We start from the raw sequence: 20,781 nt of genomic DNA, 5'->3' as shown, positions 1-20,781 counted from the left end.
CAAGCGAAGGATTAAAATGGTGTACGTCATGATTTTCTATGCCACTCCACTAGTCCTCGGTTTGACAAAACCATGCACTTGGAGCGAGTTTTTGGTAGTCCAAGAGTGTTCAATACGCTAGGCCTACAATACACCTGGGTGTAAAGCCTTTTGCACGAAGATGGAAGGACTCATGAAGCTGCATTGCTTTTAAAAACTCACACAGAAGCGATCATCTGGCAGCACAATCGTGTCCATTTTCTAGGCTTGCATGACCTGCGGATGCTGTAGTTTTCTGCCTGGGCACAGCTATTGCTGTGATTGTGAAATACTGTGATTCATTGAGACTGCATGCTGCATGACTATATAGACGGTGCCTGCTCCTAATATTGGAGCTCGCGCTTTTTGCCGACTGACTTGAAGGTTCACTGCCAAGCAACTGCCGTCTTGTGCACCGTGTTTTCCGGAGTATAAGCCTCACGCAGATATTTGTCACAAAGTACAAATATCTACCCTGTCTATCAGTGTTTATTTGACCATCGTAGTATAAGCAGTGCTGACTTTCTGGGTGAATTACTGGTGTTTGAAACTGTGGCTTTTGCTCCGGAACATAAGGTATCAATGCACTCAGTGCTGTGCATCATTGTGTACACTGCTGCAGGTCCACCATAAGCATTGGTACCAGCTCCCAGTACAGGTGGTATGTTAGTAGCACGGTGGATACTTCACTGTCCGGTGGATGCTCGGATGACAGGTGAGCAAGCTAGCGGCAATCAGCACCATGACCAGAGGACACTTGGTGTTCAATTAGCTCACTTCGTCACAGCCTCCAACTCATTGCCGGGATGGATTTCTGAGCTTGCCACTTGAATCAACGGAAAATGCCGGGGCGATAGAATGTATTCAGCAAACCGACAGGGCATTAATAGTGGAACCTCTCTTATCCACACCTCCCTTATCCCAATACTTGCCATATCTGGCCACCTGCTCTACCTTCTCTACTTCGCTCTCTGCTTCGCACTTCACCGCACACAATGTAACACCCCAGCTCTTACCGTGTCAAGATGTATGTGGGTTATGAAGTACGAGAAGGATAGACTTAAGAAAACACGCTTCCTCTCCTTGCTGCTACTGTTATAATTATTTGTGTGGCCGTATAGTCAGCACATTGAGTTGAGGGATCCTGCAACGTACGTACAGTTAGAACTCTCACTTCCGAGTCTGTGCTTTTTGAAATTGTTTTCTGTTCCACAGGTTCATAGCCTCCGCAGCATTGTCTCTTCGAATTCCCGACTTCTACAAGCTCACCCTGGAAGAAGTGAGTGGACCCTGCTTAGTGCCTTTGCGTGAAATATATGTAGGACTCAGTGACCAGTCAAGGCCCCGTGACCAATCACGGTCCCCGTGACCAGTCAAACAGTCACAAACCCCCCATGACCAGTCACAAATTAGTTTACCAGTCACAATGCCCCATGACCAGTCACAAATCACCATACATGTACATGTGTAAAGTACACAGTTCGTGACTGCTCGCAGGGTGCTTCGTACTGCAGGATGTGTTGTGGAAACTATAATTCCCTATGAGCGGTCACAGAATGCAGTTGTGACCACTATAATTCCATGCGAACAGTTACATGCGGAATGTACAGTTGTGACCACTCTTTCTCTGTGAGTAGTCACAGGCAGAATATAGGTATTTCTGTATTACAAGAGAGATTGGAGGCTTTGTCACAACTCTGAGTTTCACGTATTACTACGATCGTCAGGCAACTGATGGCTCCTAAACGGGCAGCCTGAACATAAGAGGGAGCAAGGTGGGAAATTCTGAGGGTTATCATAGGCGACGGGTATCATAGTGCAAGAGTCAGGTGCAGGCGTGAAGTTGCCAAGTCTTCAGACTTGGGGCTATGCAGCAGCAGTTCCAGCGTGAATGACATAGAATAGAGCTGGGGACCACACATGCCCACACCATTACACACACACATACACCCACACTCTCTCCCTTTTCTCACATACACTCACACGCGCACACGCACACACACTCATTCTCTAAATCTCTCTCTCTCTCCAACACACGCACATATGTCATTCATTCTCTACATCACACACACACACACACACCTGGCCTGGTGTACAGCTGCCAAATGCTTAGCCACGCCGCCCCCGAGACAGGGGGAGAGTAGAAGAGAGAGAGTTTGAGACACACACACACATCCACACACACACACACACACACACCTGGCCTGGTGTACAGCTGCCAAATGCTTGGCCACGCCGCCCCCCCCCCCCCCCCCCGAGACAGGGGGGAGTAGAAGAGAGAGTTTGAGACACATACACACATCCACACACACACATACACACACACACATCCACACACACACACATCCATGCACGCACACACAAACACACATACACACACACACACATTCTCTCTCTCTCTCTCTCACACACACACACACACACTCTCTTTCTCACGCATGCACACACACACAAACACACACTCACACATGCGCGCGCACACTTACTCACACACACACACACACACACACACACACACACACACACACACACACACACACACACACACACACACACACACACACACACACACACACAAATAGGCAGCGGGACTACCAGCTAGATTCACGTGACCTTGCGGACAAAGTTACGGAGGTAGAACTTGTTTTCACGACGACACTTGGACACAAGTACTTCTGTATTATTATTTTATCTCTTTTCAACCAATCCACAAGCCAAGAAGAGATGCGTAGACGGAAGAACCGTACTCTTGGTGATACTGATCGCAAACATGATTAATTCCTCCAAGCCATTGAACACCCAATTCTAAACCTTATCTAAGCAAAGCAGCATGCCAGTTCAAGAACATCTCGTCAGACATACATATCGATACATGTCTGGTGCACTCTCACTAACAAGCAGGCATCGCAGGCTACATTCGCACCAGCAATCAAAAGAAGTTGAAGTGAGTGAATATTTCTATAAAATTAATAATTGGAAGACAAATGAAGGTGTGGAGGATCGCCCAAAAACACTGACAAGGAGACAGTAAACGGTACACAGTACTCGTATGCATGTACTTATACACGTTATAGCAGCACAACGAGAAAGACCATGATGCATAATGTTGCATCAATAAAATTTTACAGAGTTATTTTGGGAGTAGAAATGAAGATGTGTTCGAAGCAGTAAACTGCGTAAGCACTACGTTGAGCCAGAATATTGAAATACAGTTTCCTGCAGTCAAAACAAGACACTCACACTTCTCTGGTCTAGTTCGCCATTCTTATCGATAAACATGACTTGATTTAATTTCTTACGATGGTCCTTGAGAATGGATCAATGATGTCTTGAATAGATGTCTTCCTGAACGACTTCAACTGAGAGGCAGTTTCAGTTTCAACAAGCTGGACATTGTTTTTCTGTGGAGTCTTCCACAAGAAAGACAGAGCTACACACACGAAGGTGCTTGATGTACTCAGTACCTTCTTGGAAATGAACATATTTTCATTTCCATCTTCATTATATTTTCGTCTCTGCATCGTCGACGATGTCCACTTCTGACTCCGTAATCTTGTCACCCATCCTCTCCAAAAACACAAATCGAGTGCTGCTTGCATGCTGGATCAGTTGAAGTCAGTCTCTGCTCTAGCAAGATCGGCATGCAAAAATTACATGACTGAAAATATTCCGAAATAGCTTTTCTGAACGACGAAGTTTGTTCTTCAAATATGATGAATAGCACAACCTACTAGCCAGAACGTCCTCTCAAAAGAGATTCTATCTGAAGCCTGCAAGATTTTCGACCACCCTTCGTTTTGGAGAGGAGCCCACACACACCAGACTCGAGCTACAAGTAAACTACGCGGAGATCGAGAGTTGATCGAAATCTTTCTTGCTCACTTCTGAAACCTGTGAAGGAAAAAAGTATGCTGAACGCGTGAATGCCGACAGTTGAGTCGTAATATTTTGACGTGGATCCTGTGACCGTTCACAGAGAAAGTCGCGGCTGTTTCTGACTGGTCATCGGGATTCAAACTGGTGTGTGACTTTATGACTGCTCTTCGCGGATTTGTGACTGTTTGATTGGTCACGGGGATCGTGATCGGTCATCGAGACGTGACTGCTCACTGAGTCCTACATATATTATAGAAGAATTTGCCGACATCACAGTGCCACTTCATGTGCTGGCAAATACTATAGTTTCCCTAAGTCTGCTTGCTTCAACGGTACTAGCAAGTGTGCACCGTGCCTGGTGATGGCATCGGTTTCTGTGAAAATGCTGGATTAACGCACTCTCCACATACAGGCATGCACCAGGCTCAGAACACATTGTTTTCTGGTTGGCATATCAGGGATATTGGGCGGAGCAGCTGGCGTGCATGAGAAAGACAGGTCGGCCTGCTCTGCGCAGGAGCTGTGACCCGGTGCACACATAGTGTGTGTGAGAGAGAGACAGACAGGTCGGCCTGCTCTGCGCAGGAGCTGTGACCTGGAGCACACAGAGTGTGAACGAGAGACGGTCGGCCTGCCGTGGGCAGGAGCTGCGACCGGTAGTGATTGAAATGAGCCAGCTGCGGAGATAGACTGCCCTCACCCGATATAAGTATATTGACAAGAGTTGTACTGACACTGTTATTGAGGAAATTATGGTGACAGTGACGGAGAGATAGTGATCCCCAGTCGAATGGGGTTGGGAGGGAAGGGGAAATTGACACTGACGGACAAACCAGTGAACAGTCAAGTCATCAGAAAGCAAAAGTGACAAAGGAGTCTCTCTTTTCTCCTTCTCTCTCTCTAAAGCAAGATTTGGAATGCATGCGTGGGAGAGTGGCGCGCGCTGCGCATGCGCATGTATAGCAATGACATCATAATCAGATGCATGATCATCAGACTAAGTATGAGTGGTAGATGTTCCACGTTCGTTAACAGGGCTTAGCGCACACGCTAAACCACCATTAGAAAACAGGATTCACCTGGCTAAGTGATTCTGTATAGAAACACATACTCTGATGGAGTGGAAAGACATGTGTATGTTGCCTAGTATACCGGCAATCATGGGTAAATAATACAACATGCAAATGTAATGTGTACCCTGCTGTGTATTCGTAACAGTGTTTCATGCATCTTGATCTTTGTTACAGCTGCAGTGGTGTGAGTACTGTGTGTCTGAATCGTGTGAATGCTGTGTGTTTGCTGCTTTGTCTCTTACAGGCAGTGAAGATCAGTACCCACTACCCTATACAACTGGAGATCATTCAGCCTGAGCCAAGTAAGGATGCATACGCTCTCGTCTAACACTGTATTGCTGCTCAGGGCTTTACTGTTGAAACCGGCAGTGTGTGGTGACGTATAGTTTGTAGCATTGAACACCCTACACAGCCACATGGGGATGGTCGCTAAAACTAGTATAGGTTGCTTACACCAGATTTTACTGTAGTTCCTCAGCATGCTGGTCCTTTACTCTATGGAGATGTTGCACATCTATAACATGACCATACAGGGTGGCCATGTTGGTTCCAACTCCACTCGACCCCTGCATATATGGGTATGGGTCACATGATATCAGCCATGTTGGTTCCAACTCCACTAGACCCCTGCATATTCTGGGTCACATGATGTCGGCCATGTTGGTTCCACTGTCCACATGAGAGTTATCACTGTGCTCTCTTCTTGAAATCAGTCATGGTTGGCTAGGTAACCGAAGGAGCACAGATACATGTCCTGTACTGCTCGATAATACTTCACTGTTTCAAAATGTTCCGGCCAGTATTTTTGTGGTTTTGAGTCCTGTCTTCCCTGCTACCTTTAATATGAGATCTCATTTCTCTGTGCTGTATTAATTCATGTACTCGTAGTCTCGTAGCAAAACACAAAACAGTACATGCTAGTACACAATCCATACATCCAGTAAAACTACTGTAGCAATCTTGTTTGGACTGTCACTACTGTGTTTGCTTGGGCATGGTATAAACTTCATGCATGTGTAATCCACTATAAACATGATATTCTTCTTTTGCTAAGACACATTCTAACATGGGATGTTATGTTGAATTTTTCCTTTTTTCAGGTGAAAGCAGACCAGTGCAGGTAAGATTGCATTGATATCATGCATTGGATGTATCCTGCAGTCAGAGTGTTGTGTGTGGGTCAAGTACGATGACATCACCATCGCCATACGTTGTATCTGTCCTGCAGTGTTCTAGTGTAGGGCATTGAGCATGATGACATCATCAACATGATACATTGCATGTGTCCTGTAGACCTGGACTCTGTGGATCGTATAGTACTAGTATAATACATAACGTTTTGTGTGTTGGCATAATTCTGCATCTGGGTATGTACACAGAGTACTCAACTGCTGTTGATGATGTACACCCATTGTACATCGTAACGTTGACTGGCATGACAGGAGTGTGATCATTTCACATTTTTAGACTGATCACTGCCGTATTCCGCAGCAAGAGTGCTCCTCTGAGTTTGGGTCTGTTCTCCCCTCACTGTGTTGGTGTGCTGTGTTGGTGTACTGTGCTGGTGTGACTGTGCTGGTGTGACTGTGTTGGTGTGACTGTGCTGGTGTGACTGTGCTCTGCCGTAGAGTACGATCAGTGAAGCTGCTCTGCTCAAGCTGTATGGCTACGGAGGTAAGTGAAGTGTGGTGTACAGCGACATAGGACAGTACTAACAACATGTTCACACACAAAAAAATACATACAACACAAAACAACATAACACACACACACACACACACAACACGCCTTTGACCTTTGACGCCCATCGCCGGAGGCGATCATAGCGATACCACGGCAGAAGCTATAGCAACTTGTTCTGGGATTGCACCATTCAACAGCTTGCAAGGCTTATGAATTGACCGCCACTATTCGCAACCCACACACACACACACACACACACACACACACACACACACACACACACACACACACACACACACACACACACACACACATACTTGTACGTGCTGACTGCCATAAATCGGTCACGTGGGTCTCCGGTGGGGGATCTGGGAAAGGTGACACGGCTTTGAAACACCCAACAGCTCTCCAGCCCGCTTAACAGCTAGCTACACCGGGCATGCACTACCCAAATAACTTGCACTGCACGTGGAGCATACGTGTACCGCTCGGCATGGTCATCAAGCTCGCGCTAAGCTTCTCGAATTTCCAGGTACGTGATCAAAGCTTCGGTTAGGTGGGATCTTTAGTAGATGTTTGGTTAAAGTCTTCAAGATAAACTGGCACTAGTCCAAGCCAGTCAACTGACAGCAGCTAGTCAGCTAGACTGGTGTGGACTGGTTCCATGACCCTTGTCCAATTATCATATTTTGGATGGTGCTTTGTCGGCGGTGGGGGGAGGGGGTGATGGGATACCTTCAGTTGTTGGCAGTAGAATGTTTCCATGTCACACACTAAGAGTGTAACGTATTATGTATTGCTGGAATGACAACTACACCATGGCTTAGTGAAAGCACTTCAGCAGCCTGTAGCAAAGGTCCGGGTTAGAGCTCTGGTGGTGACAAAGGTCCGGGTTAGCGTTCTGGTGGTGGCGCTCATTTTTTCTTTAAATTACCACACAGCGAAACCTGTCAAAGGCGACTACTCAAGTGACCGTCAATATAGGATCCCTTTGTACAGGTGGTCTTGTCCAGTGCCATTTGGCATGGAAATAACATCCTGATTGTAGTGGTGCTCTGGGACAGGCGATCTCCTTATCAGAGTGGTTGCCTAGACAGTTTTAACTGTGATTAAATGCTGCAACACAGAGTGTGTCACTCCATATCAACCGGCTCTCTAGCTTGTTGGCGAGTGGAAGTGGAACTTCACCATGCCTTGTCAGTCCAGCCATAGAGGTGTGGCAAGGTAGCCTGTAACACGCTGAGCATTAGTTTCGTCTAGTACACTTCTAAGTGTAACTTATTGAGTTAGAAGTATATGCCATTCTTGTCGAGTCCGTAGCAAAACTGTAGGGAATGCAAGCAGAAGTTGATGCAGGAATGTTGCTCTGATTACATCCAGGCTGGGCGTTGATCAGCTATTCTGCCCAATTGTGCCTTCTTCCACAGGTTGAACCTGATGGTCAGTGTGCTGCGGACTACGTCATTGTCATCGACGGTCTGGTGACCAAGGACATATTCAGCCTGGCGCCAGCGAAGGTCTCTGCCCTGGAGCTCTCTCAGAACACGCTGCCAAACACCATTCACCAGCGCCGCCAATCAGATTGGTCTAGGGTTGTCGAGTGACTACACTAACACCAACAAGGGATTCACCGTCTTCTATAAAGCTGTTGGTAAGAACAATGACTCTATACTCATGCGTGTACATGTATAGTGAAACCTGTGATATACAGCCACTGTGATAGGAGACCACCTGTCTGAAGAGACCACCTGTTTACAGAGACCATGCTTCTCAGACCCTATACCTAGCTTCAGCATGCATTGCTGACCTGTGTGAAAAGACCACCTGTCATTAGAGACCGGTCACCTCTGGTCCCTGCGACAGACCATGCAAAGATTTACAGTGTGACCTGTGCTGAAAGACCACCTGTTTTTATATTTCGTGCGAACGGATTCACGTGACCATACAGGACTCTAGATGTGGACTATTGACGGCATACCAGTATTTGACTCGGGTCAACTGTCTTCATGTAAACGCTGACCTATTTTGTCTATCGTACAGACTTTCATCCCGGGCTGAACTCAACCCGGGTTGAAATTTCTCATGTAAACACAGCCTGAGTGACTCCAAACTTATCCTGACAACAGATGTGCAGCACACTTGGAAGCAGAAGGGTTTGTCAACCGTACTGGGACCAACAGTAATAGAGAACTTGGTTTGAGAGTAGCAAAGAAACTTCTCGCCAGGCAACTCCATGTGAGGGGCTGAGGTAAAAAAAGGTGGGAAATGGCTGGGAGAACTATCTTCTCACCATGCTACTCTACTAGTAGCATTCCATAGTGCAGTGTATCAAGTATGACATTGTAGATCAACACTGTTAGTACAGTTTGATTTGTGAAACTTTGTACAAAGTAACATTCCCCTTCCAAAGTGCTGCTACAGCTCATGTAGTATTTCCTGTTCAGTATCCAACACTGTACTCACATCCACTCTGGTCTGCTGTTGTTATTCCCCGCAGGGCATAGACTTTGATACCTCCCGTCACATGGCTGGCTCGACACGCCTCCACTGTCTCATCCACTACGCCGGCTCGGTGGGTTTGGACATACAGGAGCGTCTAGTCGAGTAGTATCTGCTCAAGATCCACTTCAAGGATGCACACAACGTCAATGACGTGGATGTCCTGCTGGAGGCAGCTACAGAGGTAACGTGATGATCACTTTGAGTGACGATTTGTTTGATCACAGGGATATCTAACTATAACTTGTGTCGTGGTGATATAGAGGTATAATTATAGTGATGCAGTGTTTGTTTGATCACAGGGATATCTACAGTTTATTCCCGTAGCTATGCAGAAGACGTTACTTCAGTAACGTCTGGCGCTAGCCAGGGTCCACACAGCTTTAATTTGGTGTTTGTGTGTTTGTGTGTTTGTGTCACGCCTGGAGCTACCGTATCTGTCCCGTATCTGTGATTTGGTGTTTGTTTGTATGTGTGTTTGTGTCACGCCTGGAGCTACCGTATCTGTCCCGTATCTGTGATTTGGTGTTTGTTTGTGTGTTTGTGTAACGCCTGGAGCTACCGTATCTGTCCCGTATCTGTGACTACAAAGGTTCTACAGGATTGTACATAACAGCTGGCCACAAACAGCTGGCCACAATATTCGTCGTATTATGTATACGACTCCCTGATGTAGAGGGAGATTTGGAAAGACAATTAATAGGGAGACGAGGAGGAAATAAAATTAGAATGGACGCTAGATGCGGAATAGGTGATAGGATGCGTCAGCAAAAACATACTTTGGAAGAGAGATCCTTTGGAAGAGAGATCCCGTCGTCTCCAAAATAAGCGTGAACGGGCGATTCAGCGCCGGTCACAGGAAACGTCGGAAGAGAGATCCTGTCGACTTCAGAACCGGTCCCAGGAAACGTCAGGACAGACGAAGAATCGACTCCACAATAAGCGTGAACGGGCGTTTCAGCGCCGGTCATAGGAAACGTCGGAAGAGAGATCCCGTCGAGTCCAGAGCGCCCGTGATCGGCAGAGTCAGCGCCAGTCACAGGAAATGTCAGGACAGATTACTCGTCGACTCCAAAATAAGCGTGAACGGGCGATTCAGCGCCGGTCACAGGAAATGTCGGAAGGGAGATCCCGTCGAGGCCAGAACGCCCGTGATCGGCAGAGTCAGCGCCGGTCACAGGAAACGTCAGGACAGACATCAGGACATGTTTTGCCTAGCTCATCGTACATGTTACTAGAATTGATGGAAATGTTTTTTTCCGTTGATTGGCTACATCATTGTATTGCATAAACGTTTGAATCAGTTTGAATATGAGTTAGGCAAAAGTATTTGCAGAATATTATTGCGGATTGTTATTTTTCTCTCATTTCATCCGTTTTCGGTTTGCTCCTTCTTTTCCGTTTTATCTCCTTAAAATCGGATTTTCTGACCTTTTTACATTAAAAGCATAGCGTAGGGCCCTGAGCTTCCAAGCTCTCTCATTTCATAACCATAGACGCGTAGGGTTTTTGAAATATTTCAAATTTGGCTGGAACTTTTGGAGAATAGTTTTCGGAATATTGCTCAGGTCCGCTCCACAATTACTCTCATATAGTTTCTAAACGATTGGATCAAACGCCCAATTTGGAAAAATTTATGCACAAAGTGATCACAGATTTTAAGTGGTATAGATGCTGGCATAACGGTTTTTGCCTAGTTACGCGTCTATAGTTTTGAAATGGACTGTAGCTATAAGCTGTGTACTGGTGATATAGAGGTTATGCGATTACATCATCAGTTGAGATGCTTGGACAATGTCGCAGCACAGCGATGCACTAGCAACTCACAAGCGACTCACTAGCTGAATACATAGCGACTCACAAGCGACTGACTCTCTGATAACTTCTTATTGTGCCTACTTTTCCCCGTAATCCCCAGTTATCTACCCCCCCCCCCCCCAGGCCCTGCGTATTTTCTGTAATTGTTTGTTTTTGTAGAGCGCTTGGGTTGCAATGAAGCCGAGACCCTATGGTTGGTCAAGCTGCCCCTGCCTCTCCCCCACTCCTGCCATTCCATATGTCTCATCGCTGCCTTACTGCTTTGTGCCGTCAAATGGTGTGTGGTTTTTTGTAAAAAATAAACGAGAGAGCTTGGAAGCTCAGGGCCCTGCGCTATGCTTTTATGCTTTTTTGCCTAGCTCATCGTACATGTTATAAGAACTGATGGGAATGTCTTTTTCGTTGATTGGCCACATCACTGTATTGCAAAAACGTTTCAATCGGTTTGCTTATGAGTTAGGCAAAAGTATTTGCAGAATTTATTGCGGATTGTTATTTCTCTAATAATCATCTACTTTTGTTTTGCTCCTTCTTTTCTTTTTATCTCCATATATTGTAAATCAACAAATTTTGGCCGATGAGAAATAGAAACCTCTCTATTAGAGAGGTTAAGATGCACGTTATTTCCGACGTGACGCGCAGTTTCACGTCAAATTTGAAATCGATCGGTATTTTTGCTCTCACATGCATCCATTGCTCAATCATGCATCATTTGCCTATATGACAAACGTTGGCCTGCGATTTACTTTGGCCGGTTGGTACCAAGCGGCGAAATCAGCGAAATTAAATCGCCAGCGAACATTAGTTGATTTTAATACAGTGATCGGATTTTCTGGCCTTTTTGTAGTAATACATGTGCATTGACCTGTTGAGCCAATGACGACGCCGAATGCATGGTTGCCTGTGGAGCACATCACATAACTTTACAGTCTCCTAAAATACGTATCCTGTCCGACGGCAAAAGAGGCTGCAGATTTAGTTTTTCTGCGCGTCGACGGGATGTCTGCGACGCGAAAGTTCAGCTCGCGTTATTTGGCTCGCACGTCGAAAAATCAACGCGAGTGACCTGCTGCTCACGTCGAAATTTGGACATTACATAAATTTACAGTCTCCTATATAAAAACGTATCCTGTTCGACGGCAAAAGAGGCTGCAGATTTAGTTTTTCTGCGCGTCGACGGGATGTCTGTCCTGACGTTTACTGGGACCGGCGCTGACTCTGCCGATCACGGGCGTTCTGGACTCGACGAGATGTGTGTCCTGACGTTTCCTGGGATCGGCTTAGACTCTGCCGATCACGGGCGTTCTGGACTCAAAGGGATGTCTGTCCTGACGTTGCCAGGTACCGCCGGACTCTACCGATCACGGGCGTTCTGGAGTCAACGGGATCTCTCTTCCGACGTTTCCTGTGACCGGCACTGAATCGCTCGTTCACGCTTATTTTGGAGACGACGGGATCTCTCTTCCAAAGTATGTTTATGCTGACGCATCCTATCACCTAATCGGCGTCTATTCTAATTTAATTTCCTCTTCGTCTCCCTATTTCTTTCCAAATCTCCCTCTACATCAGGGAGTCGTATACATAATACGACGAATATTGGTACGGTACGGGACAGATACAGGAGCCCGCAAATATTGTGGACAGCTGTTATGTACAATCCTGTAGAGCCTTTGTAGTCACAGATACGGGACAGATACGGGACAGATACGGGATAGCTCCAGCCGTGACACAAACAAACAAACAAACAAGCAAACAAACAAACAAACAAACACCAAATTAAAGCTGTGTGGACCCTGGCTAGCGCCAGACGTTACTGAAGTAACGTCTTCTGCATAGCTACGGGAATAAAAATAAACTCACTAGCTGAATACATAGCGACTCACTAGCTGAATACATAGCGACTCACTAGCTGAATACATAGCGACTCACTAGCTGAATACATAGCGACTCGCAAGCGACTCACTAGCTGAATACATAGCAACTCACTAGCTGATTACATAGCGACTCATAAGCGGTTCCACTGACTCATCACCATGACATCATTCGTATACCCTCTATAGGCCCTAGAGGCTATAGGCTCTATAGGCTCTATAGGCTTTATAGGCCCTATACCCTCTATAGGCTCTATAGGCTCTATAGGCTTTATAGGCTTTATAGGCTCTATAGGCTTTATAGGCTCTATAGGCTCTATTGGCTCTACGGGTAAACAACTTTTCTTTTTTCTTTCTTTTTACTTCAAAAGTGAGGACAAAAGACTTTAAAAGACAAATTTAGCAAACACAACATGGTGTGTGGAGGGGTCGGTGCGGGGTGAGGAGGGAGGGAAGATGTTCGAACTTGGCATATGCGACACGGCACTCTGTTGGCTTGTGGATTACCTCTCTGATAGAGAACAGTACGTTCAGGTTGGCCAGACTAGAAGTCTCCCGTACACCAGTTACTCAGGAGTCCCCCAGGGGTCGGTACTGGGCCCACTGCTATTTATTGCCTATGCCCGCGGCATAGCAGAAGAACTATCGCCGTTTAATGTGGGAGCAATCCAGTTTGCTGATGGCATCTCTATACGATGTAGCGAGGAGTCTCCGGAAGCTGTTTCTGTTTCTGCCACCTGGCTGAAGGGCCGAGGTTTAATTCTTAATAAAAGAAAGGCACAGATATTGCCTATTCCGGTATTGCCCCCATCCCCATCTCAAGCACTTGAGCTGCATGTCATTTGTAATGGGCAGACGCTGCCTGTTGTGAAAACGGCCAAGTATCTTGGCCTACATTTCGACTCAGACATGAGCTGGAACACCATGACAAGCCATGTTGCACGCCGCGTTGCCTCTAAGATTGGGCTACTAAATCAAAGTGCAGCATGTTTGCCTTTTTCTTGCCGTGTTCAGTTTTTCAGGTCCTTTATATTATCAGAATTTGACTATGCATCTGCTGCCTATGCCCCTTTCTTATCGTCTTATCAGGATAAGCGCCTAAATAGTTTGTTCAAATGTGCGGCTCGCTCGGTGTGCAGGGCAGCCCCTCGGACTCAAACGGCTACCTTACTTGAACGCAAGAACGCCCATACCCTCGGCACATACACCCACATGCACATTCTTGTATTCATTTCGCGCTGCCTGAACAAATTTTCAAGTACTCTGTTTGCAAGCTTTTTGACCCGTAGTCCCTGTCTCCGAACACGAGGAGGGAGCAGCAAGTTACTCATCATTCCTGTGTCCACCACTGCATCCTCAGCTAAGCGCATTAGCCATGCTGGAGCTATCCTGTGGAACCAGCTCCCAGACACAGCACGTCTCGAAAGAAAGCGCTCCGCTTTCAAATCGCTAAGCCTGGCCTTTCTGTTAGGCAGTACCCTCAACTAGGATGAACTCATCTGCTTCACTACCTCTTTCTCTCTTTCTCTCTTTCTCTCTATCTCTCTCTCTCTCTCTCTCTCTCTCTCTCTCTCTCTCTCTCTCTCTCTCTCTCTCTCTCTCTCTCTCTCTCCTTTCTTCCCGGTTGCCGTGCTTGTGACTTTTTTCCCTGCTGCCGTGCTCATAATAGTTATCTATCTTCTTCTTTGTTCTGTTTGTCCGCTTATTTTTATGTATTTTTCTTATTTTTCTTTTCTCTTATTATCAGTGGGACCATTGTCATTACTCATTAGGTTTAGGCCTGTTTTGGAACTCCACTCTAAATAAAGCCAAACAACAACAACAACAACAACAACAACAACAACAACAACAACAACAACAACAACAACAACAACAACAACAACAACAACAACAACAACAACAACAACAACAAGATCGGACAAGAGATGGAGATGGGAGAGTCCTTTGTACCTCAGTGAAGACAGCTTCATATCAGCATTACTGAGGCACTTTGACAGTAGGAATAGTTGATCGTAAGTGGGCCATGGGACAGGAGAAAGCTCAGGGCTTGCTGAAAGGAATTTGAGAAAGATGAGAAATTAAGGAATATCTAGCCTCCTTCAAGGCACCTCCAAACCTTCAAGGTCAACGTATGTAAGGATCTAATCTGAAAGAGATGGCTGTGGTCCACACAGTACCTGTGGCGATGATATTGAGACCCATTTACCTTTCTACTAGTACTTTGCTTGTTATGATTCTTGTTTTCTTTTTTCTTTTTCCCTTCCAGTTTAGTTATTACATGTATTTATATTATTTGTTGCAATATTTGCGCCCCTTTCTCGCACCAAATCATTATTTTGCTACTTGACCATGCCCCCCCCCTTGGTTTTTCGATGCCAGGTTGCAACGCTAACGCCGAGACCTCTGGTCGGTCGAGTTGCTCCCTGTACATCGGCACGTCGTCCCTACATCCCCTGTGTCTTGTTTTGAGTGTTATCTCCACATATCTCTTTGTAGGGCTGTGTTCCCAGTAAAAGAAAAAAAAAGAAAAGAAAAAAGGAATGGACTCGGATGGAGAGCCAAAGATGTGAAAGAAAGGCCCAAAGTGTTACATATCATTCGTAGTTTCTCCAGCACTAAGCCGTGGGGAAGGACCACACTAACACTAAGTGGGCCTTCCAAGTTGGGTGTTTGTCGTTTCGCGTTCTCGAAGCGACCCGCGGCCATCCTGTGCCGTGGTCCTTCATCTTTCGTCGCCATCTCGTCAAAGCTAGCATTCTTAGTTCTCTGTGATGTTCAGCTTGTTTTTTTGTCTTGAGTGCGCTCACCTTCCCCTCTCTTATGTTATTTCAGAACTTAGAACCTTCCGAGTTGGAAGGCTGTTGGTTTGCGCATTCGAGTAATGATTTTTGTTTAAAAAAAAACATCAGTTCATTGAATGTCAGTACCAAATCAGTGTGTATTGTGCTAACTGTTGCACCTTCTGAATCCACAGTATAATCTTGCTTATACAGTGTGGTTGGGCAAACTACGGATAACATGTAACATTTTGATCCTTTATCATAATTCCCAGGGGTTTGTACTTTTAATGTTGTTTTGTACTGGCAGGTTGGATTGGAGCACGCAGCCAGCAAGGCTGCAATGGAAGATTCCAAGCTCAAAGAGAAAGTCTGGGTAGAGCATCAGAGGGCGCGCAAAGAGCTCGGCGTCAAGGACCTGCCGTTTTTCGTCTTGTCGCTAAAGGGTCACTCCGACGAGGGGCCGCCAAGGTCCTTCAAGCACGATGAACCAGCCGCCTGTCTTGTGGCCTGCATCGATGAGCTGCTCGCCAAACACCAGGGCAATGGTGTCCAGTAAAACAGTCACTGCATGCTGTATACCAGCAATGGCCATGAAAACAAACCGGCCCATGTCAGTAGAACTCTATGATGCTATGTGTTATGTGGAGCAAGAACTTGCCTGATCTGAACAGTGGACGTAGCTATGGCATAGGTTTTCCTGCCAGCACATGTATGGATTTGGTGAACTGATGTCTGAACGATTTTTGGAGACTCTCTCCCATTGCTTGCCAAACAACACACTTGATCTAGAGTACTGAAGCAGGTATGTAGCTGCTGAGTGCCATGTCTCACAGTTTATTCTCATTATTCGTTGTCTTTGTGAAGAAACAATTACCAATATGCAGAATGATCATGCAAACGGTAGAGTGTAGGAGTTCTGGTGAAAATACTGATCCATCCACTCTAAGTAGTTTATTGCTTGATAATTGTATTAATAGTTTTAAAAAACTATACATGCTTTTAACCACACGAATCACAAAACTTTTCTCACGGACGATCAAGGGTCGCTATTGGGAAGGTTGACTGTACGTAGAAAACTGGATGAAAGCGAACCGGAAAGGCGTTACGCTGTCCGCCGTGAATTCCGCTATTCCGCGGATTGCAGAATTTCCGCAGAATCCAATAGTGCCCGCAGAGTTCAGAAAATCCCGCGGAATATTGTAGAAAAGAGAGAAAATTGCTTTTTCTGGAGACGTTTGATGTATTTCACAGCCAAATCAACCTGCTTGTGACTTTCGAAATACACTTGCACGGTGCATTTTGGAGCTTTCAATTTTTGACCAGGATTTCGCATAATTTTGTTTCAGAATTTATAGGGACAACAAACTTTGGTGGGGTTGCGGAAATTCAATCTGTTTCTACAAGTTACACGCGGTTGTCGAAAATTGACATCAATATTTTTTAATTATTTTATTTTAATGCGTTTTACCTGCAGAAAAGGTAGGTGGGTGGGAACTGAAAAATACTTAACCTTTTCGTTTTGCAAAAACTATTGGTAACCCCGGACGGCCCCTAACACCCGTGGCAATGACAATTGGAAATATGTTGTGCCGCTAACTCGGTGAATATGTGGCGACAGCCGACCATTGGTTTCCGCCGCGAAGCTTTTGAACACTCTGCCACAGGAGCTCACTTCCACTCGTCGTCCAACCACGTTAAGATTGCTGGAAGTGTTTTCTATGGTTATTATAGCCGAATAGCACCTCCCTCTGGCATCGGTCCTCATTTTCCCATCTCTCTCTGATTGTTAATTCTGTTTTCTGTGTGTGTGTGTGTGTGTGTGTGTGTGTGTGTGTGTGTGTGTGTGTGTGTGTGTGTGTGTGTGTGTGTGTGTGTGTGTGTTTGCAAGCTGTGTAGCAGTTTTCAGTTCACTGTTACTTCACATTTTGGTCACACAAAGGCTGCTATACATGTACACATATGAGAAAAATTGTGCGATTGGAATGGGTGGAGATTTTTAAAGTCCTGCTTGGAAGCAAGTTCTTTTTATACCGCAGTATTTGACTGCCTTGTGGTGGGTTTGATCCACTTCAGTCTGACGACTCAGTGTCACACAAATCGTGAGAAACTGCAACAAAGATTACCGTAGAATCCCGCGGATAAGCCCACCCGGACCCGCATACCGTATAATCTCTAGTATAAGCACGGTCCTTTATTTTTTCAATGTACCTCCGCCCTGTGCTATTAATGGAGACGTTCCTGTATTGGAGACTGTTCCATTATTATTTCAACCTCACTTCAGAGGCATGTTGCCATGCCAAATTCATGTCAGACACACACATTTCAGGGGTGTTTTCGCCGGTACTGCATTATAGAGATACATGTAAAACGGTACATGCATTTTACCAGGGACCGATAGACAGTGGGCTTATAATGGAGACTGAGCACTTTATTTTTTGAATGCCGCCCCAAGGTGTTCTATTATTGGAGACTGTGCTTATATTAGAGATAATACGGTATAAGCCTCTTTTTATACGGGCAAAATTTAAATAAACTACATATTAGAGCAAGACTTGATAAGAACAATTACAAAGCTTTAAAGACAGTCAGTGCAGTGCGTACATGTTTGTTTGAGTGCTACGCCGCGGCACATGCCACAGTTCAGAAATGCAAATTGCACTCAGCAGCCACCAGTTCGGTCGATGATGGTTGACCTGCTGCAACTCTGCTCCGGGACCGGTGTCTAGCCCTTTCCCAAAGGTGCTCGCCCTTTTTTCCGCCCTTCTTGGCCCTTTTTGGAAAAAGCCCATTCCTTTCGCCCTTTATTGCGTTTTTTTTGGTGAATATCGCCCTTTTTGAGCTTTTTAGCTGAAAAGTGCTAAAATCTGTTTGCTCATGCATGTGATCACAGTTTCTGAGTGCTCGATGGGCTTTGGCATGCCGCTTTTTTGGGGACAAGTTGGTGAAGCTTGTACACAATGCTGTAAAAAGTGGGTTTTTTGAACTTTACTTCCTGTTTTGCCTTTCGTGGACCCATAAATGGAAGAGTGCGTATTCATTTCTCAGCTTGGGTTCATATCTGAACATGTATCATGGCTATGCTTCACTGAAAAAAGAGCACTTTTTGCCTGTTTTCATTGAAAAAAGAGCACTTTCTCAGTATATTTTGAGGGACGCGAAAAGCACTAAGTGCGAATTAAAAGAGCACCTTTGGGAAAGGGCTACCGGTGTCCTCGGAGGGCCATAATGGCCGAGCGAAGAAGGGCGAACCCCAACCTGCATCTGATCCATGCTATTGTGATGGAGTTAGGCTCATTCTTCTTGTTGCTGATGATAAGTCCGAGCCGCTTGTAAAGGGCAGTTGCCGCCTTGCCTTGGCCTCCGGTGGCACTGAATACGAGGGGAACGAAGGTGGCATGCTCCACCTCGCGAACACGCTCCTCATAATGCCGACGCTTCTCACGCTCATGTTTTGCGTAGGCGGCGAGGATGGACCCGCGTATAAGCCCATGCCCGCGCATAAGCCCAGGGTTTGTTCGAACATCACAAAGCTTCATCGAACAAGCCCATGGGCCTAGGTCATACCGAGAGTCCATAAATTATGGACTCTCGGCCATACCATGTACGTAGTACATGCACATAGTTTTTTTGGTATATTTCAGCACAACCATCGGTTGTTTTTGTTTGCACAGTGGTTTTCAGCAATGTACTTCTCACTTCCTTGATACTTTTTAATAGCACTTTTTAATAGCACAATGTCGGTGTTGGCGTATAAGCCCATGCCCGCGTATAAGCCCATGTTCTCGTATAAGCCCACTGAAATGTCCTTGTGAAACGGATAAGCTCATGGGCTTATCCGCGGGGTTCTACAGTACTAGCATTGCACTAGTACATGTACATGTATTGGGTTATATAATACTGGTAGTAACAACATGTGTAGCATGAACACTGGTCAGACAAGTGACTGAATTATTATTATTTATTTTAATGATTATGAATCCGAGATCGAGAGGGCATGATTTTACACAAAATAATTACGGACTGTCAGTTACAAGCTTCACCTGTACTGCTGTAGTCGTGTGTAGATCTACCAGTCCGTAGTCGAGCAGGCAGCATGATCATCATACATAAAGTCATAATGGGTCGGTGCCAGCCTGTCAGGGCCAGGCCCAGGCCAGGGGCAGGCAGGATGTTCTGCGATTACAGAATGATGGTTTTTAGGAAATGACAGACACAGTCGTTCAGAATGATAATCTATATATGCGCTAGTGCTAAGAAATGACTTTAAATTAAACAATTAAAAATTATTTTGTTCCTTTTCAAGGCTCTACTACAATTGTATACTCCTCTAGCTTGAGTCTTGTCTGTCTTGAACTAAAAGTAGTTACTTGAAGTAGTTTCTTGTTGACCTACGTGAATGGTTTGGCATGGATCACGTTACTCTCTGTGGCTTGTGTAGGTTCTACCTGCACTGCAGTCTGCATTTAATTTTTGCTCATCTCATGTGATCAGGGTCCTAGGCCGGGATCGACCGACTACTGTTTCTGCGCCTCTAGCTCTGGACACTTGTCGCTGTACTGGGCGTGCACCCGTCCACCTGGGTCCCTGAGCCAGTGCCGGAGCCGACGCGCACGCCGGTCCGGCTGGTCCTGGCTTGAGCGAGTGGCAATCATTCAGCCTTTCCTCACTACCTCAGTCCTCAGGGCAGGCCACTTATGACTTACTTCATGACCCAGAACTAACCATTGCTAGCTGTGGGTGGAAAAATAATCCGTGATTGATTGTCGGACCTTGGACATAGCGTCCGTCTCGTGACAATGGAGCGCAACCTGCTTTCTTCTCGCGCGCTCGCGGGCATCCTGCTGCTGCTTTGCCGCTATTGTGGACTAGCGGCAGGGTCGTTCTCGCTAGGGATAGGCTCATTCAACGTGAAGAACTTCGACTCGGCCAAGTACGACATGTACAGCGATATCTATAGCGGGGTGAGTAGGAGCAGGGTGTGTGTCTGCCATTACATGGACATGTACGATCATGCACACGTTGATCCTAGACATGAAGCTCAAGACATGAAATCAGTTACTTCCTAGTACAAGAACGATACAACCATCTTCACTGACTTCAGTGTGTGGAGGCTCCACTGCAGCTGGTTCATAATACAATACTGCTGAATAAAATGCGATGGAA

At 45.9% G+C, this 20,781-nt stretch overlaps 1 protein-coding gene and 1 long non-coding RNA gene across 8 annotated transcripts in view; both read left to right on the top strand.

Moving 5' to 3' along the window:
- The window catches only part of LOC135818136 (deoxyribonuclease-1-like), a 58,509-nt gene that overhangs the window by 13,192 nt on the left and 24,536 nt on the right, over positions 1-20,781 (top strand). For 4 of the 6 annotated variants that reach the window (XR_010553629.1, XR_010553627.1, XM_065331471.1 and 1 more), the window contains exon 6: positions 641-733. The exons of 1 other annotated variant lie outside the window; for it this stretch is intronic. Coding sequence is in view for 2 of the 5 variants with exons in the window: in XM_065331471.1 (XP_065187543.1) it covers positions 641-733 (93 nt within the window). In the remaining 3 variants the exon portion in view is untranslated. Of the gene's footprint in view, positions 1-640; positions 734-1,233; positions 1,298-5,211; positions 5,270-6,067; positions 6,088-6,595; positions 6,642-20,781 lie in introns of all 6 variants that reach the window. One more of the 6 variants, XR_010553630.1, reaches the window with a different exon arrangement.
- On the top strand, positions 6,953-16,651 carry LOC135818140 (uncharacterized). Of its 2 annotated transcripts, XR_010553635.1 has the most exons (4): positions 6,953-7,182; positions 8,078-8,301; positions 9,148-9,333; positions 15,926-16,651. It is a non-coding gene; the product is annotated as an uncharacterized LOC135818140 (long non-coding RNA). The 2 variants fall into 2 exon arrangements; XR_010553634.1 differs by lacking the exon at positions 6,953-7,182 and having other exon boundaries at positions 7,598-8,301.

This window comes from Sycon ciliatum, chromosome 5 (assembly GCF_964019385.1).
Source record: "Sycon ciliatum chromosome 5, ocSycCili1.1, whole genome shotgun sequence".
NCBI lineage: Eukaryota > Metazoa > Porifera > Calcarea > Leucosolenida > Sycettidae > Sycon > Sycon ciliatum.
The sequence above is the reverse complement of the archived record's forward strand: the minus strand, read 5'-3'. Positions and strand labels throughout refer to the sequence as shown.